At 38.1% G+C, this 19,235-nt stretch overlaps 1 protein-coding gene across 1 annotated transcript in view; it reads right to left on the bottom strand.

Annotated features, from left to right (window-relative positions):
- The window catches only part of LOC150077313 (uncharacterized), a 123,593-nt gene that overhangs the window by 85,574 nt on the left and 18,784 nt on the right, over positions 1 to 19,235 (bottom strand). Inside the window, exon 2 of the mRNA XM_090385854.1 lies at positions 6,295 to 6,414. Within this exon, the coding sequence (XP_090241980.1) occupies positions 6,295 to 6,414 (120 nt within the window). The remainder of the gene's footprint in view (positions 1 to 6,294; positions 6,415 to 19,235) is intronic.

Genomic DNA, 19,235 nt, shown 5'->3' with positions numbered 1-19,235 from the left:
GCAAACTGCAGTATCTGAAGACTAGGCACCTGTAAGGGGATCTAATTGAGGTGTAAGGCTTTAAATGCATTGAGCAAGCTCAAAATTAACTACAAAATTAACTACAAAATTGCATTTTTTTTTTTAGATAACTTTAGTTTTACTTTATACAAATAAACAATGCATATCATGTCACAGAACTGCATATCTTTAGTACTTTAAAATTAACTTGGTCTGCACATACATTTCTGGTAACCTAAGAAAATGTCAAATTACTTTTTCTTGGTTAATTACAAAATGATTTTGTAGTTAACATTGTCTGACACTAAACCCTCGATATGAGAGGGCATAAATTCGAAATGAGGAAAGATGGTTGCAGAATAGATGTACAGAAGTTTGCCTTCAGTCAGCAGGTGATTGATTGTTGGAACAAATATCCATATGTTGTTTTGAAAATGGGCAGTTTAAATGAATTCCAAGCAGAATTAAGACAAACTATTGGAGGGGATGGACAGGAGGTAATGTGTGATTTTTTTTTTTTTTTTTTTGGCTGATATACTATAAACTTGCTGTCTTGCGTCATTTGTAATAATATTAAGATTGAAAGAAAAGGTTCATAAAGTTAGTTTGACAGACTCTTATGAGAAGTATGTGTCAAAAGAAAGATACCCTTTTTTTACAATTACAATCATTTACAATCAATCACTCTTCGGAGGTAAACATATCTGCAAGCAAGTGTTTTCCATGATGAAACACATTAAGTGATGAGGGCATCCAATGACGAGGTTATCCAACAGTTGGACAAGATTTTGCAGTTCCAGCAAACGCTAAGTTTATATTTATATTCAGATGATTTTTGCTGACTTAATTGATATATTAAATTATTTTCTATAACTAGCTTTATACTCCTAGTCAAGCTCCTTGGTTTATTTTGAATTTAGATAGCAATTTTGAAAGTTAATACTCAGTGTCCATAGCATTCATAACTTGCCTCCATTGTTATATGATACAGAATAGTGTAACGCATATCCTGAACTTGATGGCATAAGGTTTAACGTAAAACTAGATAGGGAAATATGTAGCACTATATTACAAATCTGTTAGCTTAGTTTAGTATTATTTATTAATCTTATTAAATTCATTGCTAATTAAATTATGCTTAAATGAAATCATGACCCAGACTAGAGCAGCAAAGCAACAAGCACAAAGTAGCTGTAGTATTGTGGCTCAGGGGAGAACCGAAGGGGGCGATTCTCCAATGTGTATCACAGTGTAAAAAAATGCGCAAAATGTGAAATGTTTGCAGAACTGTCTAGAACAGGACATAGTAGTAATGAGAAGGTCTTTGTGTGTGCTAGGTGCAGAGACTCTGAAGGAATTAGGTGCCAACTCAGCATTCTGATGGGCATTTATGAGAGTTTGAGGTGTAGGGTAGATACCATCGAAGGTATTAGAGTGGGGGACCCATCAAGCTCTCAGGCAACAAAGCGGCAATCTCCATGGCAGAACGTGCTGGTCCAACAGGAGCTAGTTATTGTTGGTGACTACTGTCAGGATGGCGGAGAATATATTATGCAAAAAGGATAGGTGGAACAGGACCAGGGTATGTCTGCTGGGGGCAAACGTTGATGACATTGTAGAGCAGATATCATCTTATAAGGGCATAAAGGTGATATTTTTCTACACATTAGTAGTAATGACCTTAAGAGTAAGAAATCTGCAGATTTACTTAAGTACAGGTCAATGTTGAAAAAAAAGCACAAGTTAGGGTTAAATTTTAAAGTGTCTGCAATTCTGCACAGACATGATAAGAGGGAGTATATGATGTGAGCCTTGTCAATCAATTCAGAACTGGAGAGATTGTGCAAGGCTCATGGGGTAGAATATTTTTCAGTGTGGTCTGTGCTAACAGGAGAGACTGCTTCTAGAGAGATGGGATACACTTAAATAGAAAGGGCACAAGAATATTTGCTGATGCTATCGAGGCACGTTAGGTGGGTCGGAAACCTGCTAGCTTGTGGGGATTCACAGACTAAAAGATTAACAGTAACCACAGGCAGAGGCAAAAGTGATTCCTGCACTGCTTCTATTGCAATGAGCAGCAGTCTGGAGATTTCAAGAGCTGCTGGGAGTCATCATGGAACAAGTAAATACATGAGCTGTGTTAGGGTAACTAAGAGTAAGAACAGGTGCATGTATACTTGCATGTACACCAATGCTAGAAGCATATTAAATAAATTTGATGTGCTGATCAAGACATCAAAAGCAGATATTGTTTGGATATATGAGAAACATTTTGTCACACAAATATAAGCAAGGCATTGGAATTTGGGAAGCACAATGTGTACAGAAGGGACAGGAAGGGAGGAGGGGTTATGCTGTTAGTTAAGAAACATACAAAATCTAAGGAAATGCATCCAGTTGATATGGGTGGACAGTGCAATGTTCACTTAGTTTGGTGTGACATAAGCATTGGGAAAGGGAAAATGAGACTGAGTGATTTATAGACCTACTGACGCTGATAAGTACAAGGAACACTTGTGCAGAGAAATATGAGATGAACTAATGAGGCTCGTAGAGTGAGCCAATAAATCAGAATGTCCTGTAATGAGGGATTTTAACTTTCCAGATATTGACTGGAACTTGTGGTTTAGTCACTCGCATGCCAGCAAGACTTTTGTGGATTTATTGGAGAATTGTTTTCCACATCAACATGTTCAAGTGGCAATCAGAGGGAGTAATACTCTTGATCTGATTATCATTCTGATAATCAGATCAATCTGATATTCATGCATTAAGAATTTGCAGATAAAGGGACCACTAGGTGATGTGGGATTTACTTAAAGGTGTAACTACCATCAAGGGTAAAGGGAAAGGCTTTTGTTTTTGTAAAGGTGACTACAGTGGTCTCAGACAGTTTTTAACTTCTATACAGTGGGATCAACTGATGATGTTTAAAACAGCAAATTCTAAATGGAAGCATTCAAGAAATTAATCTTGGAAGCTACTAGGCTTTTTATACCAACTAAAAGAAATACTGTTCAAGATTTAGACCTAAACAGATGTCAGATGAACTAATGAGGCTCATGGCAGAGAAGAAAAATTTGTGGGATACATATAAATTATCAAGTGACACAGAAGCCTATGGCAGATATAAGCTAGTCTGTAATCAAGTGACAAAGCAGGCCAAGCAAATAAAGGCTGATTACAAAAAATTCTTAGCAAAGGATGCAAAGAAATACAACTAAGGCTTTTTACTTATGTAAATTCTAGAAGGAAGGAGATGAATCAGATTGGTTTGACTTTTGATGATCCTGCTCAGATAGATGACAAACTGAATAAGTATTTTGCATCTGCATTCACATGTGAGGAATTCTCTAAAGAAGAGGAGGACAGAAGTTTACTAACCTCTAACAGGGAGCTAAATGATTTTGTAATAATAGAGAGTAAAGTGAAGGAGAAATTGTTGAAGTTAAACATAAAAAAGGCACCTGAGGCAGATGGAATCTATCCAATTATGTTGGAGGCAGTAAGGGAAGTTAGCAAATCCTTAGCCATAATTATGAGAGCATCCTTAGATTCAGGGGGTCCCCATGGACTGGAGATGTGAAAATTTATCCCCAATTCACAAAGGGAGGCTCAAAGAATGACACAAATAATTATAGACTTGCTAGTTTAACTTCTGTTCTGGGGAAAATAATAGAGTCACTGGTTAAAGAAGTGATGCAGGATCACCACGACAAGACTGCAGTAATAGTTCAGACACAGCATGGGTTTGTTAAGGGGAAGTCTTGTCTGACAAATTTGATTGGATACTGCAATGTGGTCACAAAGTAATTGGATGCAAAAAATAATTTTGATATTATATACTTGGATTTCAGGAAAGCTTTTTATAGTGTTGCACATTTTATAGTGCTGCATTCAGGGCAAGTTGCCGCAACGGATAAAGAGATGGTTGAGTGGGAGACAGCAGTGAGTGGTAATAAATGGACACTGCTCTGTGTGGACTAATGTTATTAGTGGAATCTGCCAGAGTTCGGTGCTGGGTCCATTGTTGTTTTGTGTATTTATCAATGAAGGTATATCAGGCTTAATGTCAAATTTTGCGGATGATACAAAGGTTGGCAGGGTTGTTAATGACACTAAAGACAGTATGCTACCGCAACAGGATCAAAAGTTAGGCAGATGGGCTGAGAAGTGGAAACTTGACAAATGCCAAGTACTGCATATGGGTAGCAGTAATGCAAGAGAAACATACTAATTGTGTGGTACTACACTCATGGAGGTGGAGAATGAAAAAGATCTGGGGTAATTATGCAATCAGATATGAAATTCTCTGAGCAGTGTAGACAGGCTGCCAGAGCAGGTAATGGAGTTTTTACAATGATATATAGGAATTTTTCTAGCAGAGACAAGGAGGTGATTATCTCCTTGTATAAGGGAATGGTGAGGCCACACCTTGAGTACAGGTCTGGAGGCCTAATTTTAGGAAGGATGTAGAGTTGCCAGAACGAGTGAAGAGAAGTGCAACAAGATTGGTGAGAGGAACAAAGGGGTGCTCTCAACAAAGGTTTAAATTCTGCAAGTTGCAGCATCTGGAGACTAGGCACCTCTGAGATGATCTGATTGAAGTTTATAAGGCCTTGAATGATTTATGCAGGCTCAATGCTGATGGAATACTCCTGTTTGCTCAGATTAAGAACCTGAGGAGGCATAGAGTCAAATCGAAGAAAGACAGTTGTAGAATAGATGCGTGGAATTGTAACTTTAGCCAGCAGGTAGTTGATTGCTGGAACAGACTTCCATGTGTTGTTTTGGAAGTTGATGGCTGAACTAAACAAACATTTGAAGTGAACGGATGGGTGAAATGGGAAGGGTTTTTTTTTTTTTTTTTAGCTGATGCCATAATAAGCTTGCTTTTTTGCATCATATGCCTTACCTAATGCTAATGCTAAGTGTTCTACAAGATCCTGACAGCTACATTAAGAGTTCATTCTCTCTCTCTCTCTCTCTCTCTCTCTCTCTCTCTCTCTCTCTCTCTCACATATAGCTTACTTCAGTTTGTATTATTATTTTCCAAAAGTAAAGTATACCCAGGGAAGGGTTTCTACCATAGACTGAATAATAACACAATTGTAATAATCAGTTTTGTAGGCAGAGACATGTATGTATATATATATATATTTTTTTTTTAAATGAAGAAAGAAATAAAAATTCTAAAATTACATCTCATGAAAAATATAAGCAGTAAGGAATGTTTGCAATAACTGATTAAACTTTATTAAAACAGGTTTAGAACAGATAAAATAATAATAGTAAAAGAGGTTAAAATATACAAATAAATAAAACTGGTTAAGAGCACATGTAAATACATAAAATAATTACAGGCAAGATGCTTCAAGGCAGAGGGCCTGTACCTTGAAGCTTCGTGCTCATCATAAAATTGCAGACTCCATTATAGGATGAATATAGGTCCATTTGTTGCAAATATTGGTACCTGCTATGAAAATATGGAGGGCTTTGAGTCAAAGCAGAAATTTTGTGAGCAGCCAATCACCTCAACATAAGAACAATATTAGTATTGTTGAGGTAACTGACATGCACACAATTTCTGTCTCCACTCTTGGTTCAAAAATTTCCATATTTTCAAGGTGGGTCCTGATATTAACTGAAATAAAGGCACCTGTATTCATTCATCTTATTATGGAGTCTGCTATTTTACAATATGATGAGTTACCACATTTGAAATTCCATTGTTAATGCATGTTGTCTTCTTTCTCCCTCCTCCATTTTTCCTTTGAACATCATTGTGCCTTGACTGCCTCTGTCTTTTGCTTTTGTTATTTATATGGTTTTAATACATTATTAAGTTGAATAGAGTCTCACAACCTTGAAGCTTCTTACCCATTAAAATACATAACTCTTTTATGTATTTTAATGTGCTTTTAATTTTTAATTCCATCCTATTTAAATTTTAATAAAGTTTAATCAATATTTGCAACAATCATTATTGGCATGCTTTCCAATGCACAAGGCCTTTTTCCAATATAAACAGTGTATATATGATGACTCAACAGCTCGGGTAGCTAGTAAATTTATAAATAATGGTTCTAATCCAATCTTTGGAAAAAGAAGATAGGTGTGTCTGTGTGTGTGGGATATTATTTATGAAATTCTGGTATGAAATTCAGGTGAAAAATATAATAAATAAAATAACAAAAATTTCTAGGAAAATTTCATGCAAAATACAAAAATAAACAAAAATTGTTGGGAAAACTGCATGCAAAATGTAAAAATAAAATAAACAAAAAATACCTTTAAAGAGGTAGGATCTACAAACATATGAGGATTTGGAGAAAGGGGAGGTATATAGGAATTCCCATGATGATTAGATATGTTGGTAATTTTCTCAGACATCATGTTTTCCACTATTTTCTAGTTACAAAATGATTATAAAAATTAAAACATATCATTCAGTATGTGGAAAAAGTTTATATTTAGTAACACCAAACAGCTAATTGTTAAATTTTACTGACACTGAAAAATGAATCTGAAAAAATTGTTTGAGCCTTTTAAATTTTTTGTTCAATGTGGCTGGCTAGTTTCTTTTTTTTTTCTAGGGAAACAATGCATATTAAAGAGTATGTATTAAATAATCTCATTATCATCACTGGCAGATCGTTAAGGCAACACATCTGGTTACCACAGCAGTTGACACTAACCAGTGGGTAACTTTGTTGTCTTTCATTATAATAATATACTAAGTGGTTGCCACTATTATATTAATGCAAGCACAGGAAAATACAGGAGTTTTAGGAGCTCTACTCATTCTCTATCAACCATACCCAGGGGCTCACGTCTGGTGAGTATCCAGCTCCAGGACCTTGGGCTTGGAACACCCAAGGTCCTGGAGCTGGATATCATCATTCTTCTCTTTCTTGGGGATTCCTTTATACCCTTTGACACTCTCTCTCTCTCTCTCTCTCTCTCTCTCTCTCTCTCTCTCTCTCAGGGTAACTCAGGAATTTGTTTTGGCTGGTGCAGCATAAGCCCCAGGTTTACTTGCAGCATATGGCTAATAATAATAATAATAATAACAAAACAAGTTTCAAGACAACAAAGATAATTTAGGACATCAGCCTCATGTCCAACACACAAAGATAAATTGAGATTGATAAACAAAATGTGCAATAAGTTGTTAAATTACTTTTAATCACACTTCATATAATAGAATTAGCATTAGTAGAGGCATATGATGCAAGAAAGCAAGCTTATTTAGCATCGGCCAAAAAAAATAAATAAATAAAAATAACAGTTCCCGTTTCACCCATCCATTCACTCCAAAAGCTTGTCTAGTTCAGCCTTAAATTTATTTAAGCTGTCAACTTCCACAATGACATATGGATTATTGTTCCAGCAATCAACCACCCTCTGGCTAAAGACAAATTTCTACACATCTATTCTATAACTGTCTTTCCTCAATTTTAATTGATGCCTCCTCATCTGATTTGATTTGAATTTATGCCACCTCAGGGAGCTTGCTCAAACCATTCAAGGCCTTATACACCTTAAACAGATCACCTCGCAGGTGTCTAGTCTCCAGATGCTGCAATTTGCAGAACTTAACCCTATCTTGGTAACAGCAACTCTTCGTTCCACTCAGTAATTTCGTTGCCCTTCTCTGTAATCTTTTTAGTAGCTCAACATCTTTCATAAAATGAGGCCTCCAGAACTGTATGCAGTACTCAAGGTGGGCCTGACCATTGCCTTATACAAGCGATAATCACCTCCTTATCCCTGCTAGCAAAATTCCTATATATCATTGACAAGACCCCATGAGCTACTCTTGCAGCCTGTCTGCACTGCTCATAAATTTCATATCTCACTGCATAATTACCCCAGGTCTTTTTTGTTCTACCCAGAGTGTAGTACCAACAGTTGGTATGTTACTCTGGGGTTACTGCTACCAATATGCAGTACTTGGAATTTGTCAATGATAAACTTCAATTGTCACCTCTAAGCCCATCTGTTCAACTTTTCTAGATCCTGTTGCCGCAGCATACCATCCTTAGTCATTACGAACCCCAACCCCTACCAATCTTCGTATCATCAGCAAACTTGAACATTAAGCCTGATATACCTTCATCAATATCATTGATAAATAAACAAAACAACAATGCACACAATACAAATCCCTGGGGAACTCCACTAATAACATTAGTCCACGATGTCTCCTTTTTATCCATTGTAGTAACTTTCCCTTATTGCCATACTGCTCCAACTTGTACAGTGGTCATCCATGTGCAACAGTATCAAAAGTTTTCCTAAAATGCAAGTATATGATATCAAAATTATTTTTTTGCATCAATTTCCCTTGTGACCTCGCATCATAGTATCCAATCAAATTGGTCAGACAAGACTTCCCCTTAACAAACCCATGGTGTGTCTGAAATTATTTTCCCCATTACTTTTCCCCAGAATAGAAGTTAAACTAACAGGTCTGTAAATACTTGTCACCTTTCGATCCCCCTCTGTGAATTAGGGAAACATTTGCACATCTCCAGTCTAGGGGAACTCCCTGAGTCCAAGGATGCACTCATAAACATGGTTAAGAGCCTGCTTACTTCCTTTGCTGCCTCCTTTAATATAACTGGATAGATCCTATCCACCCCAGGCACCTTCCTTATATGCAACTTCAGCATGGCGCCTCCGTAGCCAGGTGGGAAGGAGCAGTAGTGCGTAGCACATGCCTTCTTGATTAGACCGGGGTCCGAGCCCGTCACCACCAAATACGGAAGATGCGGAAAGGTCAGGGAATGACCACCGCATATCCTGGAGCAATATGGCCTTAGTTGCTAATGCTCCTAAAAACCAAATAACAACAATAACAGCAACTTCAGCAATTTTTCCTCCACTTCGCTCACAGTTATTACAAAATCATTTAGCTCCCTGTCAGAGTTTGATAAACTTTTAGCATTCCTACCTCCCTAAATAACTCATGTGTGAATGTAGATGCAAAATACTCATTCAGTTTGTCAGCTACCTGCGCAGAATTATCAACAACAAACTGTCAATATCAATTGGACAAATCTAATTCATCCCCTTCCTTCTAGAGTCTACATAAGTAAAGAAGTCTTTGTTGTTTTTCTTTGCATCCTTTGCAAAGGATTTCTTGTAATCAGCCTTCATTTGCCTAGACTCCTTTATCACTTGATTACAGAATAGCTTATGTCTGCCATAGGTTTCTGTGTCACATGATAATTTATATGTATCCCACACATTTTTCTTCACTGCTATGAGCCTCATTAGTTCTAAACCTTAAACCTGGTAGTTTCCAAGATTAATTCCTTGAATGCTTCCCATTTAGAATTTTCTGTTTCTAACATCATCAGTTGATCCCACTGTATCGAATTTAAAAACTGCCTGAGACTACTGTAGTCACCTTTGCGAAAGTAAAAAAACTCTTCCCTTTACCCCTGATGGTAATTACATCTTTGAGTAAATCCCACATCAGTACATTGTGATCACTGCCACCTAGTGGTTCCTTTATCTGCAGATTCTTAAATGCATGAATAATTACTGCCGATGATCAGATCTAGAGTATTACTCCCTCTTGTTGCCTCTCGAACATACTGAAAACAGTCATCCAATAAATCAAATAAATATAACGTACATAAGTAGATAGATGTCCTCTCTTTTTCACACATGAGAAACAGTTTGCTTCATTTTGAGGAACAAATTTTAAATACCTGTTATACTTCTGTGTACAGAAGTGAACAGTAATAATAACAAATGTTATCATTACTGTTTATTCATTGTATACAGAAGTATAGTAGTTATAATAAGATTTGTTAATAATTAACAGTATTAACTTTACTGTTAAAAATTACTGTTAATTTTTAATAGTAATATCATTATTACTCTTAAACAGAAGTTTAATAATTTGTAATAACAGATGTCCACTGTATATAGTGGACATCTGTTATATTATTACAAGTTCAGTCCGAAATAAGCACTACTGATGAATAGTCCGTTTAATAACGGACTATTCAGGAAATCCTAGTTATATCAGGTGACATACATATATGTATATACAGGTACAGAGAAACTCTACTGACAAACTCAAACAGGTGATAGAGGGTACCAAACAAACAAACATTTTTTTATCAAGTAAACACAGGTCTTAAATGAGTCATTATAGCAGCAGAAGCTATTAAAGGGTTATAAAAATCAGTACAACACAATCAGTAATTTAATGTTGTTTAATGCATACAAATCATTTGCTGTTGCACCCAAAATAGAAAAAAACAATCCATAACACAATGCTCGAACGTACGACTACAATCAACATTAAAGTATGCAGGGGTTGAGAGGTCCTCAGAGTGGTACGTATTTGACACTAATGACATATTATGATCAGTACGGGTACAGACATGGAGCGTTTCACTGTTGCAGAAATGGTGGATATCCATCTAATGTACGGCGCAGCAAATGGAAACGGAAGAGAGGCTCGCAGGATTGATCAAGAACGCTTCCCAGACAGAAGGTTGCCTCACCATACAACATTTGCTGCGATACAGCAAAGATTGTGGGATAGTAGCTCTTTCGGTGTGAATATGCATGACACTGGATGTCGATGCACTGCTAGGACACCCCGGTTCGAGGGATAGATTCTGCAGATCGTCACTAATACTCCTTCTACCAGCACAAGAGCCACTGCACACCAATTGGGTGTGCAGCATCGTTTGGTGTGGAATGTGGTGCATGAAGCCAGACTACATCCTTTCCGATGCCAGAAAGTGCATGCACTAGAACCTGCTGATTTTGCCCACTGTGTAGAGTTCTCCCACTGGTTTTTATAGGAAACCAACTTCCAGCCTGATTTTGACAATAATGTGTTTACACTGATGAGGCACATTTCACCCGAGAGGGATTGTTCAACAGCCACAACAGTCATGTGTGGGCAGAGAATAATCCCCATGCAATGGTTAAACAGGTTTAGTGTCAATGTATGGGCTGGCATTGTGGGAAACGTTTTAGTTGGACCATACATGTTGCCTGCACATTTAGATGGACGACTCTATTTGCGTTTTCTATAGCAAACACTTCCAGAGTTGTTGGAGGATGTTCCTCTGATTGTCCGAGCACAAATGTGGTTCCAACATGATGGCACACCAACACATTTTGACAGACATGTACACACACACTTACATACAACCTTTCAAGGCAGATGGATTGGTTGAGGTGGGCCTGTAGCCTGGCCAGCAAGGTTGCCTGATCTGATTTGGACTTTTTCTTTTGTGGATACACCGAAGACACTTGTGTATGAAATGCCAGTTGACAACACAGTGGAGGAACTTATAGCACGGATTGTCGCAGCAAGCGCAGAGATACAAAAAAATCATAAGAACTTCCAATGCCTACAACATTTGTATGCAACAGCAAATGATTTGTATGCATTAAATGACTTTAAATTACTGAATGTGTTGTTCTGATTTTTAAAACCCTTTAATAGCTTCTGCTGCTATAACAACTCATTTATGACCTATATTTACTTGGCAAAAAATGTTTCTTTTGGTACCATCTATCACCTGTTCAAGTTTGTCGGTAGAGTTTCTCTGCACCCTGTATAAAAATATATACATGTATATATAAATATGAAGCTTTACATTTTATAAAATATGTAATTTTTATTATAGGACTGCAGGAGAATATTTAAACACACTAGTTGAAATCAAAATTCATCAAAATTTATATGCTTAATTATGTTTGATTTCTCAACATCTGGCAGGCAGCACCTATTAGAAAACTTATGCCAAACTGGGAATAACATATTTTGTCTAAATGAACAGCCTAGTGGTATTCCATTAAAAAAAAAACTCCATTTAAACACATTTTCACTATGCACTACAATACTATAGAATTGTATTTCAACACTAGCTGAAATCAAATAAAATTCATATGCTTTATCGCATTAAGATTTTTAATAATGGGAATCATTCTACTCCCACATTTGGATTTTAACTCTAGCAGTGAAATATCCCCCTACAGTCCTATAGTATTACTGCATCGAGCACACACAGTTCTAGTTAAAAGCATCTATAACAGTTATTAAGTGTTTAGATACAAATTTGACACAAATCCTTGGCAAGGGATGCAAAGAAAAACAGCAAAGAGTTCTTTACTTATGTAAACTCTAGAAGGAAGGGGATGAATCAGATTGGGCCACTTGATATCGATAGGTCAACTGTTGATGATCCTGCTCAGGTAGCTAACAAACTAAATGAATATTTTGCATCGACATTCACACATGAGGAGTTATTTAGTGAGGGGAAAGCCAGAGGTGTATTCAACTCTAGCAGTAAGCTAGAGAATCTTGTAATAACTGAGAGTAAAGTGGAGAAGAAATTGTTGAAGATAAACACAAGAAAGGCACCCGGGGTGGATGGGATCTATCCAGTTATATTAAAGGAGGCAGCAAAGGAAGTAAGCAAACCCTTAGCCATAATTATGAGAGCTTCCTTGGACTCAGGGGAGGTACCCACAGACTGGAGATGTGCAAATGTCACCCCAATTCACAAAGGAGGATCAAAGGCTGACACAGGTAATTATAGACCTGTGAGTTTAACTTCTGTTCCAGGAAAATTAATGGAGGCACTAGTTAAAGAAGCACTGCAGGATCATTTAGACAAGACTTCAGCTATAGCTTGGACACAGCATGGTTTTGTTAAGGGGAAGTCATGCCTGACCAATTTGACTGGATACTATGATGCAGTCACAAAGGAACTGGATGCAGTTCCTTTGTGACTGCATCCAGTTATATACTTGGATCTTAGAAAGGCTTTTTGATACTGTTGCACATGGAAGACTGCTACACAAATTGGATCAGTGTGGCATTGGAGGCAAATTGCTGCTGTGGATAACTTCAATGGACACTTCTCGTCGTGGACTAATGTTATTAGTGGAGTCCCTCAGGGCTCAGTGTTGGGTCCATTATTGTTTTCTGTATTCATAAATGATATTGATGATGGTATATCAAGCTTAATGTTGAAGTTTGCAGACGATACAAAGGTAGGCAGGGTTGGCAAGGACACCACTGACACTATGCTGCTGCAACAGGATCTGGAAAGGTTGAGCAGATGGGCTGAGAGGTGGCAAATGAAGTTTAACATTGACAAATGTAAAGTACTACACATGGGAAACAGCAACCCCAGAGCAACGTATCAACTCTGTGGTACTACACTGACAGTGGTAGAGAATGAAAGGGACCTGGGGGGTGGTTGTGTAGGCAGATATGAAGTTCTCTGAGCAGTGCAGACGGGCTGCAAGAGTAGCTCATGGTGTATAGTCAATGATATATAGGAATTTTTCTAGCAGGGATAAGGAGCTGATTATTCCCCTGTATAAGGCAATGGTCAGGCCACACCTAGAGTATGTATACAGGTCTGGAGGCCTCATTTCAAGAAGGATGTAGAGCTGCTGGAACGAGTACAGGAGAAGGGCAACAAGATTAGTGAATGGAACAAAGGGGTGCTCTTACGAAGAAAGGCTTAAGTTTTGCAAATTACAGTGTCTGAGACTAGGCACCAGCGAGGTGATCTGATAGAGGTGTATAAGGCCTTGAATGGTTTGGGCATGCTCAATGCTGATGGGATTCTTCCCATCAGCATTGAGAATGGGATTCTGAGAGGGCATAAATTCAAATTGAGGAAAGACAGATGTAGAATAGAAGTGCGGAAATTTGCCTTTAGCCAGCGGGTGGTTGGTTGGTGGAACAGACTTCCATCCCTTGGCGTGGAAGTTGATAGCCTAAATAAGTTTAAGGCTCAGCTGGACAGGTATTTTGAACAAGCAGAGGGGTGAAGTGGAAGTGGTTTTTTTTTTTTTTTTTTTTTGGCTGATGCTGCATAAGCTTGCTTTCTTGCATCAAATGCCTCTACTAATGCTAATGCTAATTTTACTTTGATGCACTGCTTGGCCGTTCACTTAGACAAAATACATTATTCACAGTTTGGCATGGGTCCACTAAAGTCTGCCAGGGGCACAAAAGGTGATATGGTTGTACGTGTTGGCACTAATGATCTTAAGAGTAAGAGTTCTGCAGATTTAGTTAACAAATACAGGTCAATGTTGAAAAAAGTTGAGAGTTAGGGTTAAATTTGAAAGTGTCTGTAATTCTGCCTAGACATGATAGGAGGAAGTATATGATGAGAGCCTTGTCAATCAATTCAGCCCTGGAGAGATTGTGCAAGGCTCATTGGATAGAATTTTTTTCAGTGTGGTCTGTGCTTGCTAACAGGAGAGACTGCTTCTACAGGGATGGGATACACATGAATAGAAGGGGTGCAAGAATATTTGCTGATGTTATAAAGGCAGTATTAGGTGGGTCAGAAAACTGCTAGATTGCGGGGGATTCACAGATTAAATATTAACGGTAGCTGCAGGCAGAGGCAAAAGCGATTCTTGCACTGCTTCTATTGCAATGAGCAGCAGCCTAGAAAGCAAGTTGCTGTGGACTTCAAGAGCTGCTGGAAGTCACCATAGAACAAGTAAATACATGGGCTGTGTTAGGGTAACTGACAGTAAGAAGGAACAAGTGCATGTATACTGGCTTGTGCACTAATGCTAGATGTATAGTAAATAAATTTGATCAATTTGAAGTGCAGATCAAGACATCAAAGGCAGATATTGTTGGGATATCAGAGACATGGTGTTGCACAGTTATAAGCAGTACAGAATTGGAATTTGGCGAGTACAATGTGTACAGAAAGGACAAACAAGGTAGGAAGAGAGGAGGGGTTATGCTGTTAGTTAAGAAACACACAAAATCTAAGGAAGTGCATCCAGTTGACACAGGTAGACATTGCAATGTTGAGTCTGTTTGGTGTGACAAACACTGGGAAGGGGAAAATGAGAGTAAGAGTATGTTATAGGCCTAATGACTCTGATGAGTACAATGAACAGTTGTGCAGAGAAATAAAATAGGCCAGTAAATCAGATTGATTTACTGGCCTATTCTATTGGGGGATTGTAATGAGGGATTATAACTTTTCAGATATTGACTGAAACTTGTGGGTTGGTCACTTTCATGCTAGCATGACTTTTCTGGATTTATTGGAGGATTGTTTTCTACAGCAACATGTTCAAAGGGCAACCAGAGGGAGTAATACCCTTGATCTGATCATCAGCAATGATTATTCATGCATTAAGAATTTGCAGATAAAGGAACCACTAGGTGACAGTGATCACAGTGTACTGATGTGGATTTACTTAAAGATGTAACTACCATCACTGGTAAAAGGAAGGATTTTTGTTTTCGTAAAGGTGACTGCAATGGTCTAACAGACAGTTTTTAAAATTCTATACAGTGGGATCAACTGGTGATGTTACCAATGGTGAATTCTAAATGGGAACCCTTCAGGGACTTAATCTTGGAGGCTACTAGGCTTTTCATACCAACTAAGAAATACTGTTCAAGGTTCAGGCCTAAATAGATATCATATGAACTAATGAGGCTCGTGGCAGAAAAGAAAAATGCATGAGATGCATATAAATTATCAGGCAACACAGAAGCCTACAGCAGATATAAGCTAGTCTGTAATCAAGTCACAAAGGCCAACCAGGCTAGACGGGTGGGTAAAGTGCCTGCCTAGCAACCCAAAGGTCGCGGGTTCGAATCCCGCCTCGGGCTTGGATCAGAGTACTGCAAAAACATTGGGAGGTGCATTATGGCCACAGAAGCTGATGCACCAACAACTAACTAAAAAAAAAAAAAAAAAAAAAGTCACAAAGGAGGTTAGGCAGGTGAAGGCAGATTACGAAAAAATATTGGCAAAGGACACAGAAAAACAGCAAAGAGTTTTTTACTTATGTAAACTTTAGAAGGAAAGGGATGAATCAGATTGGTCCACTTAACATAGAAGGTTCAACTATTGATGATCCTGCTCAAGTAGCTGATGAACTGAATGAGTATTTTGCATCTACATTCACACAAGCGGAGTTATTCAAGGAGGGGAATGCCAGAAGTTTATCAAACTGTAACACAGGGAGCTAAGTGAGCAATTCTGAGAAAAATTGAGGAGCTAAGTGAGAAAATAAAGGAGAAATTGTTGAAGTTAAACATAAAAAGGCACTTGGGCAGATGGAATCTATCCAATTATAATGGAGGAGGAGGCAGCAAGAGAAGTAAGCAAACCCTTAGCCATAATTATGAGACCATTCTTAGAGTCAGGGGAGCTTCCCCATGGATTGGAGATGTGCAAATGTGACCCCAATTCACAAATAATTATAGACCTATTAGTTTAATTTCTGTTCCGGAGAAAATAATGGAGTTACCGGTTAAAAAGGTGATATTGAATGACCTAGACAAGACAGCAGTAATAGTTCAGACACAGCATGGATTTGTTAAGAGGAAATCTTGCTATACCTCATCAATGGGGAAGCCTTATATATCTCATCAATGATATTGATAAGGTATATCAGGCATGAAGACCTGGGAATAATTGTGCAGTCAGATATGAAGTTTTCTGAGCAGTAAAGACAGGCTGCCAGACCAATTTTATTGGATACTACGATGTGGTCACAAAGGAACTGGATGCAAAAAATAATTTTTATATCAAATACTTGAATTTCAGGAAAGCTTTTGATACTGTTGCACATGGAAGATTACTAAAAATTGGAGCAGTATGATATTAAGGGTAGGTTGCTACAGTGCATAAAAGGGTGGTTGAGTGAGAGAAGACAGAGAGTGGTGATCAATGACACTGCTCTAAGTGGACTAATGTTATTAGTGGAGTCCCCCACGGTTTGGTGCTGGGCCATTGTTGTTTAGTGTATTTATCAATGATATTGATGAGGTATATCAGGCTTAATGACCAAGTTTGCAGATGATACAAAGGTTGGCAAGGTTGTTAATGACACTAATGACAGTACGCTGCTGCAACAGGATCTAGAAAAGTTAGACAGATGGGCTATGAAGTGGCAACTGAAGTTTAACATTGACAAATACAAAGTACTCCATATGGGTAGCAGTAACCCAAGTTATGCAAGAGAAACATACCAAATGTGTGGTACTACACTAAGGGAGGTGGAAAATGAAAAAGACCTGGGGATAATTGTGCAGTCAGATATTAAGTTTTCTGAGCAGTAAAGACAAGCTGCCAGAGCAGGTCATGGAGTTTTGTCAATGATATATAGGAATTTTGATAGCAGAGACAAGGAGATGATTATCACTTTGTAAAATTGCATGAATTGGAATTTGGGGAGTACAATGTGTACAAAAAGAATAGACAGGAGAGGAAGGGAGAAGGGGCTATGCTGTTAGTTAAGAAACACATAAAATCTAAGGAAGTGCATCCAATTGATGTTGGTGGACAATGCAATGTTGTGTCTGTTTGGTGTGACATAAGCACTGGGAAAGGAAAAATGAAAGTAGGTGTGTGTTATAGGCCTAATGAATCTGATGAGTATAATGAGCAATTGTGCAGAGAAATAGAGTGAGCCAGTAAATCAGTCTTATAACGGGGGATTTTAATTTCCCAGAGATTGACTGGAATTTGTGGGTTAGTCACTCACACACTAGCAATGCTTTTGTACATTTATTGGATGATTGTTTCCTACAGCAACAGCAGCAGCTTGTTTGGGAGGCAAACTAGAGGGAGTAATACTCTTGATCTGATTATCAGTAGTGATTCTTCATGCAATAAGAATCTGCAGATAAAGGAACCACTAGGTGGCAGTGATCGCAGTGTGTTGAAGTGGGATTTACTCAAAGAGGTAACTACCATCAGTGGTAAAGGGAAGGGTTTTTGCTTTTGTAAAGGTGACTACAGTGGTCTCAGACAGTTTTTAAATTCTGTACAGTGGGATCACCTGATGATGTTACCAACGTTGAATACTAAATCGGAATCCTTCAGGGACTTAATTTTGGAGGCTACTAGGCTTCTCATTCCAACTGAGAAATACTGTTCAAGGTTCAGGCCTAAATGGATGTCATATGAATTAATGAGGCTCATGGCAGAGAAGAAAAATGTATGGGATGCATATAAATTATCAGGTGACACAGAAGCCTATGGCAGATATTAGCTTGTCTGTAATCAAGTCACAAAGGAGGTTAGGCAGGCGAAGGCGGATTATGAGAAATCTTTGGCAAATGATGCAAAGAAAAACAGCAAAGACTTCTTTACTTATGTAAACTTGAGAAGGAAAGGGATGAATCAGATTGGAACACTTAACATAGATGGATTGACTACTGATGATCATGTTCAGGTAAACTTACCGAGTATTTTGCATCTACATTCACTTATTCAATGACAGGAATGCCTGAAGTTTATCAAAGTCTAACAGGGAGCTAAGTGATTTTGTAATAACTGAAAGCAAAGTGGAGGAGAAATTGTTGAAGTTAAACATAAGAAAAGCACCTGGGGTAGACAGGATCTATCCAGTTATATTAAAGGAGGCAGCAAAGGAAGTAAGCAAACCCTTAGCCATAATTATGAGAGCTTCCTTGGATACAGGGAAGGTCCCCATGGACTGGAGGTGTGCAAATGCATCACCAATTCACAAAAGGGGTTCAAAAAGTGACACAAGTAACTATAGACCTGTTAGTTTAACTTGTGATGTGGGAAAAATAATGGAGTCACTGGTTAAAGAAGCATTGCAGGATCATCTAGACAAGACTGCAGTAATAGTTAAGACACAGCATGGATTTGTTAAAGGGAGGTCTTGCCTGACCAATTTGATTGGATACTATGATGTGGTCACAAAGCAACTGAATGTCAAAAATAATTTTGATATAATATACTTGGATTTCAGGAAAACTTTTGATACTGTTGCACATGGAAGATTGCTGTACAAATTGCAGAGGTATGGCATTATGGGTAAGTTTCTACAATGGATAAAGGGATGGTTTAGTGGGAGAAGAAAGAGAGTGGTAATCAATGGACACTGCTCTTCTTGAACTAATGTTATTAGTGGAGCCCCCCCTGTGTTCAGTGTTGGGTCCATTGTTGTTTTCTGTTTTCATCAATGATATTGATGATGTATATCAAGCTTTTAATGTCCAAGTTTTCAGACGATACAAAGGTTGGCAGGGTTTTTAAACACTAATGACAGTACGCTGCTGCAACAGGATCTAGAAAAGTTGAGCAGATGGGCTGAGACGTGGCAACTGGGGTTTAACATTAACAAATGTAAAGTACTGTATATGGGAAGCACTAACCCCAGTGTAACGTGTCAACTGTGTGGTACTACACTGA

This window comes from Mastigoproctus giganteus, chromosome 12, assembly GCF_048544385.1.
Source record: "Mastigoproctus giganteus isolate SK-2022 chromosome 12, ASM4854438v1, whole genome shotgun sequence".
NCBI lineage: Eukaryota > Metazoa > Arthropoda > Arachnida > Uropygi > Thelyphonidae > Mastigoproctus > Mastigoproctus giganteus.
Note: the sequence above shows the minus strand (reverse complement) of the source record. Positions and strands in the feature narration are given on the sequence as shown.